The sequence below is a fragment of the Hyperolius riggenbachi genome, chromosome 6, assembly GCF_040937935.1.
Source record: "Hyperolius riggenbachi isolate aHypRig1 chromosome 6, aHypRig1.pri, whole genome shotgun sequence".
Classification (NCBI taxonomy): Eukaryota; Metazoa; Chordata; class Amphibia; order Anura; family Hyperoliidae; genus Hyperolius; species Hyperolius riggenbachi.
The window spans coordinates 24,808,635-24,821,747 of NC_090651.1; the positions used below are offsets into that span (position 1 = coordinate 24,808,635).

The 13,113-nt window shown below is 46.6% G+C and overlaps 1 protein-coding gene across 1 annotated transcript in view; it reads left to right on the forward strand.

The window, feature by feature from the left end:
• Positions 1–13,113, forward strand: part of CMPK1 (cytidine/uridine monophosphate kinase 1) — a 37,670-nt gene continuing 24,557 nt past the window's right edge. Inside the window, exons 1-2 of the mRNA XM_068242427.1 lie at positions 1–219; positions 12,647–12,793. Of these exons, the coding sequence (XP_068098528.1) occupies positions 40–219; positions 12,647–12,793 (327 nt within the window). The 5' untranslated portion in view covers positions 1–39. The remainder of the gene's footprint in view (positions 220–12,646; positions 12,794–13,113) is intronic.

The following is a 13,113-nucleotide window of genomic DNA, read 5'->3' on the forward strand; positions in this document are numbered from 1 at the left end:
TTCAGTAGGAAAGCCGGGTTTCCCCGCCCACTGCTGCGTATGCTGTACCGCGCGTTGTGCGCTTCGCTCCGCCTCCCTCCGCTTTCTGGCCACTCCGTGCCCCGCCCCTCGCCATTCTCCGCCAGCTCCCTGCTCTGCGCCCTGATGAAGCCGCTCGTGGTGTTCGTGTTGGGCGGCCCGGGGGCCGGGAAGGGCACTCAGTGCGAGAGGATCGTGGAGGTGAGTGTCGCCCAGTCATTGTCATCCTGCAGCTTAGACTGCCATTCATCCATCCCTGGAGTCCTGCCATAGCCTGGCATAGACTGACATCCATCCCTGGAGTGCTGCCATAGCCTTGCATAGACTGCCATCCATCCCTGGAGTGCTGCCATAGCCTTGCATGGATTCTGCCTGCCTGCTGCAATACTGCTCTGGCTTCACATGTCAGCCAGGTTACTATCTGCATGAACTTTGTGGGTTTCCTCTCCTATTCCCCCAAAATAAATTTGAAATTAATTGGTTCCCCCTCAAAATGTGCCCTAGATGATGGTAATGAATCCGTGTAAATCTCGGTTTCAGGGCAGAGGCGAGAGAGGCTCCAGCCTCAGGGCGCAGTGTAGGAGGGGGCACACAACTCACTCAATATATAGTACACTTCAGTAGAGAAAAACAATTGGCACACAGCTGGTTAAGCGGGGGGGGGGGGGGGGGGGTGGGGGGGTGTAAAGCTAGCTCCAATGAATCTGCAATGAGCTTCACCCGTGCAGCAGCACCCAATAGTCAGCTCACAGTCCAAGCATAGAGAAGTGCAGCAAACTTTTGAACAGTGCAGAGCACAAATTTAATTATAAAGCACACAAAAAGAGCGCTGTGCACCTTCCTCTTGCATGTTTTTATTCCATTTTTCAGCCAACAGCCAGCATTAATGACATTGATAAATAGAACTGTCAAACCTGGATCGATGGGGGTGCCGAGGTGAGCGGGGAAGAGGTGACCAGGGGATATGTGGACGGCACTACAGCCGTTTCACGCCAGCTGGTGCTTGTTCACGTGCGTGTGTCCAAAAAAAAAAAAAAAAAATCCAGGTTTGACAGTTCTTTTTATCAATGTCATTAATGCTGGCTGTTGGCTGAAAAATGGAATAAAAACATGCAAGAGGAAGGTGCACAGCGCTCTTTTTGTGTGCTACACAACTCACTCAGCTATCATTCCCCTTTTGTGTTTGAAGCAAAGAGAAATAAGAAAAGGGGATACATGGCAGCGACTGCAAGCCAGATAACTAGAGATTAGGGTGTTGGAGGCCCTGGGGTGCCTCTTAGTCTAATAGCAATCAGTGTGTGATGGCTGGGGTGGGGGGATGGAGGGGCGCACTTTGGTGTCTCAGGCTTGGGTGCTGGAAGACCTTGTCCCGGCCCTGTCTGGTGTTCCAACATTTCAATATACCCATCAAAGCGTATGTATTAGTATGGCGTCAGCGAGTTGGGCACAGGGCGAGCTGAATGGCGGCTTTTCCTGCTGCCGCTAAACTCCCTGAGTCGTCACAACTCGGAGGGAGGTCTAAGACTGCAAATCCGTTTTGCGATTCCAATATGCAATTCCAATTTTCCCTGAATGCAATCAACAGAAAAACGAAAGAAAAATGCAGCATGCAATAACGATTAAAGATCGGAATTGGATATAAAAAACGATTCAAAATCGCATGCAGTGCGCAGGAAGCCTAAGCCCCAAATTACTCCTGCGTGCCCCGCGCAGCATACCTTTGCTTCTATGGGGCGCCTAGTTTTAGACGCCATGCACCAAAACAATCTGCTTCGCCATCAAAGTAGCATATGAACCAGGGCTGTGGAGTTGGTACAAAAATCATCCGACTCCTCAGTTAATTAAAACCTCCAAATCCGACTCCAGGTACCTAAAATTCCTCTGACTTCTCGACTCCAACTCCTTAGTCTAATACTTACCAGGGCTATGGAGTTGGTAAACAAAATCATCCGACTCCTCAGTTTGAGAAAACTTTCAACCCCATGTACCCAAAATTGCTCTGACCCCACGGCCCTGATACAAACAAACACCGGTCCGCTCTGTGTTTTTTAAGCAACCTCGGCTCCGTCTTCTGACGGCGCCGATGTTACTCACTGAGCGCCGCTATAGACCGATTCCCTTTATAGTCTATGGCTGCGTAATAGGCATTACAGCTATATCGGCGCACAGGGAGTAACTTCAGCGCCGTCAGAAGACTGAGCTGAAGTTACTTTTAAAACACAATAATTTCGCCTCCAGCAATTGCTGGAAGCTGAATTATTTCACTCCCCACCATCCATGGCGGCCTGGAGGGGGAATAGTATTTAACACGGCCGGGACTTGTGCAGCAGCAGGATCAGCCATATACCGGCTGTATCCTGCGCCCAAGTCTCCCACGCCAATTCCTCTCGTACGCCCAAGATCAACCTCTTCCTTGGTGAACCTCTTCTCAATTAATTTTCAAATTGTCAAATTGGAAAAATTATTGAAAATAGAAGAAAATGCTATTTGTGCATGCTGGCATTCTTCTGTAGTGATCAGTGTGATCATATCTGTGTATCGATCTGATCTTTCGCTTGAGTAGGATCTGCAGTGAAAATTGCATGGCGTGTATTCTGGTTTTCCGCTACACATGCTTTGCTGGTCACCATGAGCTATCTGGGTATTCTAACACTGATGGAAAGGGAAAACCGCGGTTTGCCCGAAAAAGCAAGTGTCTTTTTGATTTGCAAATTGCAACCCCTGGCAAGCATGTGAATTCATAATATATTTATACAGATGCATGGCTGGTACCTGCGGACTGAATTTACTATTGCCAGAGATTTACTATATCATAATTTATTATAACAGAGTAACCAAGCAGCTCAGGGTGACCCAAACTATAGTTTATTATAACCAGATTTTACTGTAATGATAAATTTGGAAAGATTGGTCATTATTGTATGTATAAAGATGTGTACACACGATTTATGTAGCCTGCCAGGGATTGAAATCCATCTTGGGCTGTGTAGCTGACGAAGCATTCTGTTGCTATGCGGGGGCAGAGGGACGACAGAGCGTGTGTGAGGTTACGTGGTGGGATTGAAGAAATTTTTCAGGTTGGGGTCGGGAGCCGATGTGCGCGACCCTAAATTATTGACTGAGGCGGTTGTTATCAGCCGACTTTAATCATTTGTGTACGAGAATGTACTCTACAAGTGTCTAGTGGTAAGCCTCATCTACACGCGTAGATGAGGCGGCGATCGGGCGGCTCGATTAGCCGCCGGATCGCCTCTTCCGCGTCCCCGCTCGCGTGCGCCGGATTCGATACCCACTCGTCCCGCGCCGTGCTGCTTATCTTCCGCTCAATTCCCTGCCATTGTCCCCTCGCAGGGAACGAGCAGGAAATCGGCGGCGGCAAGATCCGACCTGTCGGATCTTATCAATCGAGCCGCATCAGCGGCTCGATTGATAAGCCACATCGCTGCCTCATCTGCACGTGTAGATGAGGCTTAACATCTGTGTAATATTTGTATTGCCCTTGTCTGTTTATATTTGTACAGTAGATCAGGTATATGAATGCTTTGATCAACTCGGTGGACAGAAAGTTTTTTTTTTTTGTTTTTTTTTTTGTGGATTTTCTCAGACATTGGTGACATCTGTTCTCGTGCTGGGTCGTCACCTGAGATAACTAGTGTGTGTCTAGGATTACAATCCCTAATCTCAGTAACTAGTTAAACATGCTGCTATTATATTCACAGCTTTCCCCGTCACCCATTAGCTTTACTGATTAAAGGACTACTGTAGGGGGGAAAAAAAGAGTTGAACTTACCTGGGGCTTATAATGATTCCCCGCCGACATCCTGTGCCCGCACAGTCACTCGCCAATGCTCCAGCCCACTTCTGGAATTTCTGACTTTTAAAGAAACTCTGTAACAAGAAAAGCGTCCAGTGGGGTGCTCACCTCGGGTGGGGGAAGCCTCTGGATCCTATTGAGGCTTCCCCCGTCCTTCTCGGACCCACGACAGCGTCGAGAAAGCTCCCTGAACAGCGAGGAAGTAAATATTTACCTTCCCGGCTCCAGGGCAGGCGCAGCACCGGCTCTCTGCCTCGGAGATAGGTGGAAATAGCCTATTGCTGTCGGGCCGCTGTACTGTGCAGGCGCAAGTCTCCTGCACCTGCGCAGTAGAGCGGACCCGACAGATTGGCTATTTTCGCCTATCTCCGTCAGGAAAGCCACAACAGCGCCCTCACTGGAGCCGGGAAGGTAAATAAATCAGCGCTTGTCAGACTTCTCGAGGGAGGATTGCCGGACACTTCAGGGGAGCCAGCGCTGGATTGCCTGCAGCTACAGCAGAGGGGGGAGCCTCATTGGGTCCCTGAGGCTTCCCCCTCCCGAGAGGAGTACCCCCCAGGGGCACTTTTGTTTATACAGGTTCTCTTTAAAGTCAGAGAACCACTGTGCCTGCATGGCCGTGTCCTCGCTCCCGCTGACCTCACCAGGAGCGTAGTGCACAGGCGCAGACTTTACTGGGCCTGCGCAATACACTCTTGTCTTGGTGGCGGGAGCGAGGACACGGCCGCGCAGGCGCAGTGGTTTTCAGACTTGAAAGTCTGAAATTCCAGAAGTGAACCGGAGGCGGGGCCGGAGCATCGGTGAGTGGCTGCACAGGCACAGGATGTCTGCGAGGGACCATTAGAAGCCCCTGGTAAGTTCAACTCCCCGCTTCATCCCCCCCCCCCCCAATACTCCTTTAAAGTTCAATTAGCAATAAACCGTTGCTATTGTTTCAGTATCTATTGTTTCATTTATACTAGGTACACATGATGCAATTTTCTGACAGATTTACTGTTAGATCGATTATTTCCAACATATCTGATTGATTTTGAGTAACAAACATCCAAACTTTCGCATTTATATTAGGCCTAGTGCACACCAAAACCGCTAGCAGATAGTCAAAACGCTAGCGGTTTTGGGAGCAGAGAGCCGATATTTGCCGGGTGCACACCGAGCGGATTTTGTATGAGATCCGCCGGCCGCATCCGCCTCAGCATCCGCGTGGCTAATGTATCTCTATGGGCTGGTGCACACCGGCGGTTTGAGGTTTTAAGCAAACTGCAAACGTGCAGCAAGAGACACGTTTGCGGCTTGCTAAAAACCTCAAACCGCCGGTGTGCACCAGCCCATAGAGATACATTAGCCATGCGGATTTTCAGGCGGATTCGGCCGGCGGATCCGCCCGGTGTGCACTGGGCCTCAGTGAGGTAAAGGCCATGCTGAGAATCCCCTATGAGATGATGGACTAGTCCAAAACCTGTGGGTAATGTCAGATTTCTACTACTTACTGTAAGTGACAGCAATATCACAGAAAAGTAATTTATGGCTCATTTTACTCTGGAAGAAATATGAATCTTATTTATGTGTTTACATATATTTTACATTTTAAGATTTTCGCAATGGTGGTCCTTGAAGGATCAAATACAGACCCCTGCAAGCAACAATACAAGTTTTGTGTGTGTCTTGTGTGTTGTGCTCACTGATTGCAAATTGGGTAGTAGTGATCAGTTACACGTTGTCTGTTCAGTTTATGCTTAGTGATCCTAAATCAGGGAGAGATCAGTTGGCTTGCCTTATTGGGCTGGTGTTTGTATTAAATTTTCATGCAATTTGCAAATTACTATCCTAGCATCTTGCTGCCCATCTCTGGTCTGTTGCTTTTCTTGCCACGCTGTCAGATTGCAGCCAGCCTGCGTGAGATGCTGTTATGGAGAAGCACACCGACCACATTCTTCATGTTTCTGGCAGTTGTTGGGTGTGTCCCTCCTGACTCATAAAGCAGTTATTTAGCGCTGGAATCACAGTGAGATCAGCAGGGTTTTGATTTTTTTTTCCGAGATTTTTTTCATTTACTTTTGTAGGGTTATTTAGGGATCATTAAACAGTACAGATCATGGAAGCTCATTTCTTGTAATCACTGATTAGCCAAACTGCCTGCGGGTGACCAGAAATATATCATGTGTGCACACCCTATAGCTGCTGTCAGCATGGAAACCCTGGTGTCCTTCTTAATTTTACTACCCCGGCAATTACACCTTTCTCATGGACTAAAGGCTCATACACACATCAGACCATAGTCTTTGGAAAATGAAAGATCACAGACCAATCTTACCACCCTTCATGTAGTATGAGAGCCATACCTACACAGTCTTTTCTATGGAGCTGAACTCCTCATCAGACATAAATCTTTGCAAGATGCTGCACACACAGATGCTGTACAGACACAAAAGATCAGTATCTGCAAAAGATCTGTTCCTGCCAAAAATCCATTCCTGCAAATTGCAATGATAGTCTATGAGATCTGCAGATCATCATACACACCTTGTTTAACTGACATTCATCTGCAGATCAGACAATCATCTGCAGATCTGAAAATCCATCCTGGTGGATCTGATCTGCAGATGAATGTCAGTTAAATCATGTGTGTATGATGATCTGCAGATCTCATAGACTATGAATGCATTTTGCAGGAACGGATCTTTGGCAGGAACAGATCTTTTGCAGATACTGATCTTTTGAGTGTCTACAGAATGTTTGTGTGCAGCATCTTGCAAAGATTTCTGTCTGATGGGGAGTTCAGCTCCATAGAATAGACTGTGAAGGTATGGCTCTCATACTACATGGAAGGGGGTAAGATTGGTCTGTGATTTTCCAAAGACTATAGTCTGATGTGTGTATGTGGCCTAACTCGTACTTGTTTTGCCGGATCTCTGTAAACCGCATTTTATACCCTGATTGCATGTATAACCTTGTGCTATGTTGTATAACCGTTTGCTACCTCTCTGTCTGTCACCCCTTGTTGCAATGTATGTATCCCTATTTATTGTCCAGCGCTGCGTAATATGTTGGCGCTTTATAAATACAATAAATAATAATAATAATTACTATATAGCTGCACCCCCCCCTCCCCCTTAGTATACAACATGTCACAAGTAGTGTGGTCCTTTTTCAATTTGTGATCTTCTGTTAAAATAACCTTTCAGAACTTTGTAAAGAAATTGCAAAAAATAGGTGAAAATGTCCAGCCAAAATTATTCTAGCTTTAGGGCTCTTTCCCACTAAGACGTTGCGTTAGATACAACATTAAGGTCGCATAACGTGCCCCTAACGCAATGCATGTGAGCTTTGAAGTTGGACGTTATATAGAGCCGCGTTATGCATCTCTTGATGCGTCCGGGATGCATACTTTTTGACGCATACTATCGGATGAAAACGGCGCATGCGGCAAAAGATTGTGGAGACCACGTGATCGGAACACTCCGCATCACGTGGTCCCGCCAGCAAATAAGCGGCCGCTCCAGGAAGTAAACACTGCAGTGCAGTGAATATTAATTAGCCATGTGGCTGGCCACAATAGCGGACTCTCCCCTCCTCCACTCCTGCACGAAAAAATGTAAAAAAAACACACATTACTGAGCATGTGCAAACAGTCTAATGCGGCTAAAACCGCGTATAACGCACAGCATGCTGCACCTTCGATAAACGTCCAGCGTTACAATGTAACGCAACGTGGGCACTGTGAACAGCTCATTGGTTTTTCATTACTGTGAGTTGGGCTGCGTTACAGGCTGCTCTAACGTGCGCCTGTAACGTCCCACTGTGAAAGCAGCCTTAGTGAATTTTATTTACAAGGTGAAAATCTCACCTAGGAGAAAAAGTGATTTGCATGTGGGCCGGTGTGTTCTGACCCCAATTTCCAGCTCTGTTTATCTGTTAAAAGAGCTACCTGGTGTAACCAATAGCTGAATATCGCCATTCAAAGAACTGCTTAGTGTCAGCAGTTTGCGTGCCGCTATTGCCGTTGCTTCATAACATTAACTTCCCCATCTTCTAACAATACCTCCTCACCTACACCTAACCACCCCCACCTATGCCTGAAATTATACTTACCTGAGGAAAATGTATGTGTGCTCTAACCCTAGCAAGTCTGGCTCTGCAAATCTGGCTCAATTGGCTATTCATGAGGCAATGCTCATGCAAATATGCATTTGCTTTTGCATGCTCATGCAAATATGCATTTGCTTTTGCACGCCACACTATGCAGGGTCAAAAAACGAATACCGCAATGTGGTCGCCCTGCGGGAATTAGTTCATGCTGCAATAGCACTATCCAGGAGCGCCACAGGGAGGCTTCCCAATGCCCCCATACAACCGGGGGACCGCGGGGTCCCAGGCACTCTCACCGCCTGGGAACCACAGCAGCACCCCGGAGGGGAGGCTGGGTGGCGCAGGCGACCCCCCCCCCCCCCAAGCGTGGCCAGCGCCGAGGGGAGCCGTCCGCTCCAACCTCCCAATATTTAAAACAGGCACTTACCTTAACGGCCATTGCGTTCTGCTGAAATTAACCTCCCTCAACCGGGTGCACTTATAGCTGGCTTACCTATACTAGGGCACCTATACCTAGCTACCTATACTGAGGCACCTAAAGCCAGCTAAACTATACTGGGAGCACCTATACTTGGCTACCTATACTGGGGCCACTTATACTCACCATCGACGTGCTAATCCATTGTGGTGTATCAAAAATCATGACTCAAATCGAAATCTCAATTTCTGACAGAAATCGTTGAATTCAATCTTTTTACCTAAAATTGTTCGGGTCTACCCTCAACCTGCCTACGCCTAACATTTAAGGGGCCTATACACTGATTGATTTCAGCCATCCATCAAATTGATCGATCAGCCGCAAATTGATGATCGATCGTCGATCGAACGATTTCATTCTGAAATCTATTGGAAATCTGTTCCTAGTGGAATGCACACATTAGATAGATTCCTGTCAGATTCGACCTGACAGGCATCTGACAGAAATCTATCTGATGGTCGAATCTGCTGCAAATCTATCAGCGTATGGCCACCTTTACATTACCTCCGCCCACCTTCCTACATGTAACAGTAACAAACACCCTTCTTATGCCTAAAGGGCCCATACGCTGAGCCGATTAGCGGCCGATCGATTTGCGGCCATTTTCGATCTGACGTGCTGGAAAATATAGGTCGATCTGATGAGATTGCTTATCAATTTGCATTGGACCTAATGGAAATCTGATGGCAAAAAATGCCATCAGATCGATTTTCAATAGATTTCATACTGAAATCTATTGGAAATCTGTTCCTAGTAAAAAATGTTCTTAAACACATCAGATAGATCAGAAATATCTAATGATCTATCTGATGCTAATCTAACGAGTGTATGGCCACCTTAAGGCTTGGTTTACACAGGCTTTCAGCAGTGCCGCAAATGAGCAGAGAAGCGTTCGGCACTGAAGCACCATGCTTAGCCAATCCTGAAATAAGAGATGACGGGAGCATGCGCGTCGTTTGCACAAACGACGGGAAAAGCAGGTACCGATCCCTGATGCCGATCGGTACACCTACTGCATGATTGCCAGAGTTCAACCATATGATCCAGGCTACGGAGTCGGTACAAAGATTATCCAATTCCAACTCCTCAGTTTATGAAACATCTGACTCCAGGTACCCAAAAATGACTCTGACTCCACAGCCCTGCATATGATAACCAAACTCAACTGCCCAAATTAGGCACTCGCCGCGTCATAGCCGTAAATGTCCGGTGCGCTTTAGGGCGGAGCCTAATTCTGGCTAATTTACACATCTCATTTTTTTCTGGGTTTAAAGCACATTTGAACCTACCATCTAATCATGCTGGAGTCTCCCAGCCATAGTCCTTCTGTCTCGTGTTAGTTCTGTGATGGTTGCTAGATTGGTGTGACCGTCTCTGTTTCTCCACCTGTGACATACAGCAGATGTCTAGCTGTGGACTCCCATGTGTGTTATCACTGTACAGAACAAGGGGCTGCTGGTTCCTGTAGAGTCCTTCACGAAGGAAGTAGGCCCTTCCAGCTGTGTTTTCCTTGCTTTGAGCTGCAGAGGGCCAGATGTATGGGCTATATATAGAGGTCTGCATGTTGTGGCAGAGCCTGACATACTTTACAGCCCCACAAGCCTTCTGCACTTTTCTTACAGTTTGAGAATTAGACATTGTAGATGTTTTCAGCCTTTCAGAATGTTTCTGCTTGTGTGTACGCGAATATTTACCATACGTGTTTTGTGAGATTTCCTGCGTGGATACAGTACAATACGATGTGTAATATGCTCTTCTCCCATGGGATTCAAAGCGCATAGATATCTCAGACCAATACGTAGTTGCAGGGTGGTCTGTTAGGCCTAGTTCCCGCTACAAAACACAATCGCTTAGCACATAGAGATTGCGATTTTGCAAAGCAATTTTATTTTCAGTGTGTGTGTATTGTGTGTGTGTGTGTGTGTGTATGTATGTATGTATGTATGTATGTATGTATGTATGTATGTATGTATGTATGTATATATATATATATATATATATATATATATATATATATATATATATATATATATATATATATATATATATATATATATATATATATATATATATATATATATATATATATATATATATATATATATATATATATAGTGTCTGAGATCAGGATTTATAAGCAAAATATACATACCTGGGGCTTCCTCCTGCCCCTTCTGGCCAGATCGATCCCTCATCATCCTCAGTCCTCCTCAGCCAGTTCTTCCACAGCTGGCCCCGGTAAGTCGTCCAGCCAAGCTCTAAGTTTCACTTACCTGGGGTTTCTTTCTACCAGCCCCCTGCAGCCGTCCTGTGCCCGCGCCGGTCCTCCACAATCCTTTCTTCCACCGCCGCCAGCTAGTTTCGTTTCTAAGTGGCCCGCCGACTCCCGAGTCGGTGAAAACGAAACTAGCTGGTGGCGGGAGAACGGAGGATCATGGTGGACTGGCGCAAGCACAGGGCGCCTGCAGGGGGCTGGTAGAAATCCCAGTTAAGTGAAACTCTTTATTTTTTACAGTTAAAGGGGACCAGAGGTGAGAGGGATGTGGAGGCTGCCATATTTATTTTCTTGTAAACAATGCCAGTTGCCTGGCAGCCTTGTTGATATTCTGGCATAAGTAGTGTCAGAGTCCCTGGAACAAGCATATGACTAATCCAGTAAAACCTGTGTCAGAGTACCTGATCTGCTGCATGCTTGTTCAGGGTCCATAGCTAAAAGTATTAGAGGCAGAGGGTCAGAAGGACAGCCAGGCAACTGGTATTACTTAAAAGGAAATATGGCAGCCTCCATATACCTATTTACAAAAAAGGTTTGCACACCCTAATTTAGACAAGAGCACTAATTCAATCAGTGTAGTGTTGCCACTTCATTTGTATGGCTCATTACTTTGTTTGCTGCGTTAACAATGTTTGCTGTCTGAACAATGCGCATACATGTCTGCCCTTATTTACAATTGACTCCTTGTGATGTACTGATGTATTGTTCACTTTCTGTGATGTTTGCTAAGCAGGCTATTATCTGTGATCCTTTTTTATATGTTCAGCTGTATTTATTGGCAATTGAATACAAACTTTTTGCATTTACGCTTTGGCTGGAGTGCGAGTCATTTTTGTATCCCTCTCAACTCGGGTTTCCTTTTAAGGTCCCCTTTAATACTCCTAAGCTTTTGCAGTGATGCCTTTTATGTTACATACTGTACTTTCACTGAACAAGATTGTTCTATGCAATGTAGAGGAGTCTTGTGTCAGTGGAATCATAAACTGAGGAATTGGAGTCGGATGATTTTTGGGCCAACTCCACAGCCCTGGTACACCTCTTAGCTAATGCTGGGCATACACGGCGCGATAGTTGTTATCAATCGAGCCGCTGATGGCTCGATTAATAATATTCAACCTGTCCGATCACCCCGGGCGGACAATGGCAGAAACGAGTGGCTGATAAGGAACTGCCCACAGGGACGAGCGGGAATCGATCCGAGCGGACGAGCCGGGGCCGCGCCGGCATCGAGCCACCAGCTCGATTCCGGCGCAGAATTGCACTGTGTATGCCCAGCATTACTCAGTTGAGAACAATTTAGTGTGTGTACAAGGCTTTACCCTGAATATCATTTCTTCCTTCTTAAGGCCCATACACAGGTCGGATTTTTTTAAACGGCGGGTCGTTTGAACGTCCCGTCGTTCAGTCGTCCGGACGTCAAATCGGGCGTGTGTACAGTCCGTCGTTCAGGTGATAAGACTGGTCCACCAGGCGGATCGCTCAAGACCAGTATTATCACCTGAATGACGGACTGTACACACGCCCGATTTGACGTCCGGACGACTGAACGACGGGACGTCCAAACGAACCGTCGTTTAAAAAAATCCGACGTGTGTATGTGCCTTGATCCAGCCATGTGAAAAGTGCAGTGATGCTATTAAGTAGTCAAATCTGCAGCCTAACTTGCTGAGCCCCATGTGATCACTACTCAACCCCTCCCCTCTGATGACTAATGCTGTCCGGTATATGAACTCAGGAGAGTAGACAGTACAGGTCATCGTATGGGAGGGAGAAGAGTGATTGTGCAGGATTCAGTCTATGCAGGATTTTGCTGCATTTTTCATGTGGCTGGATAACATACATTTTTCCAGGGAAGAAAGTGTCTTGGTTTTTATTAGACCCTTCTGAGCAGACCCTGAATTTCCCTTTTTATTGTGTATGTTTGCCTGTTTTCTGCCGCCCGTAACAGCACTTCCTGCTTCCTCTCTTTTAGAAATACGGCTACACGCATCTCTCGGCTGGGGATTTGCTGCGGGACGAGAGGAAGAGGCCGGGCTCTGAATACGGAGAGCTGATCGAATCTTACATCACAGAAGGGAAGATTGTGCCAGTGGAGATTACCATCAGTCTGCTGAAGAGGGTAAGGAGATTTCTGAGCAGCTTGTTCCAGGCACGGAGGAGTAACGTTTCCTGGGCATGGCCTAATGATGGTATTCCTGAGCACAGCCTAATGACATTATCCCAGCATTATGTGACGGCAGCTCGAAGGGGCTCTGCTTGCCTTTCACTAGAACAATGAAAAGTCCATTATACATATTTATACACCTTTTTTTCTATGCTTTCCATTGACAACCCATCGGAATCCTCACTGTCGACCTTTTTCAATCAGCGGATCAATAACGCACATCAGTGTTCTCACCAGAAATTTTTTTCCAGCCGGGTGGCATGAAAAAGTAGCCA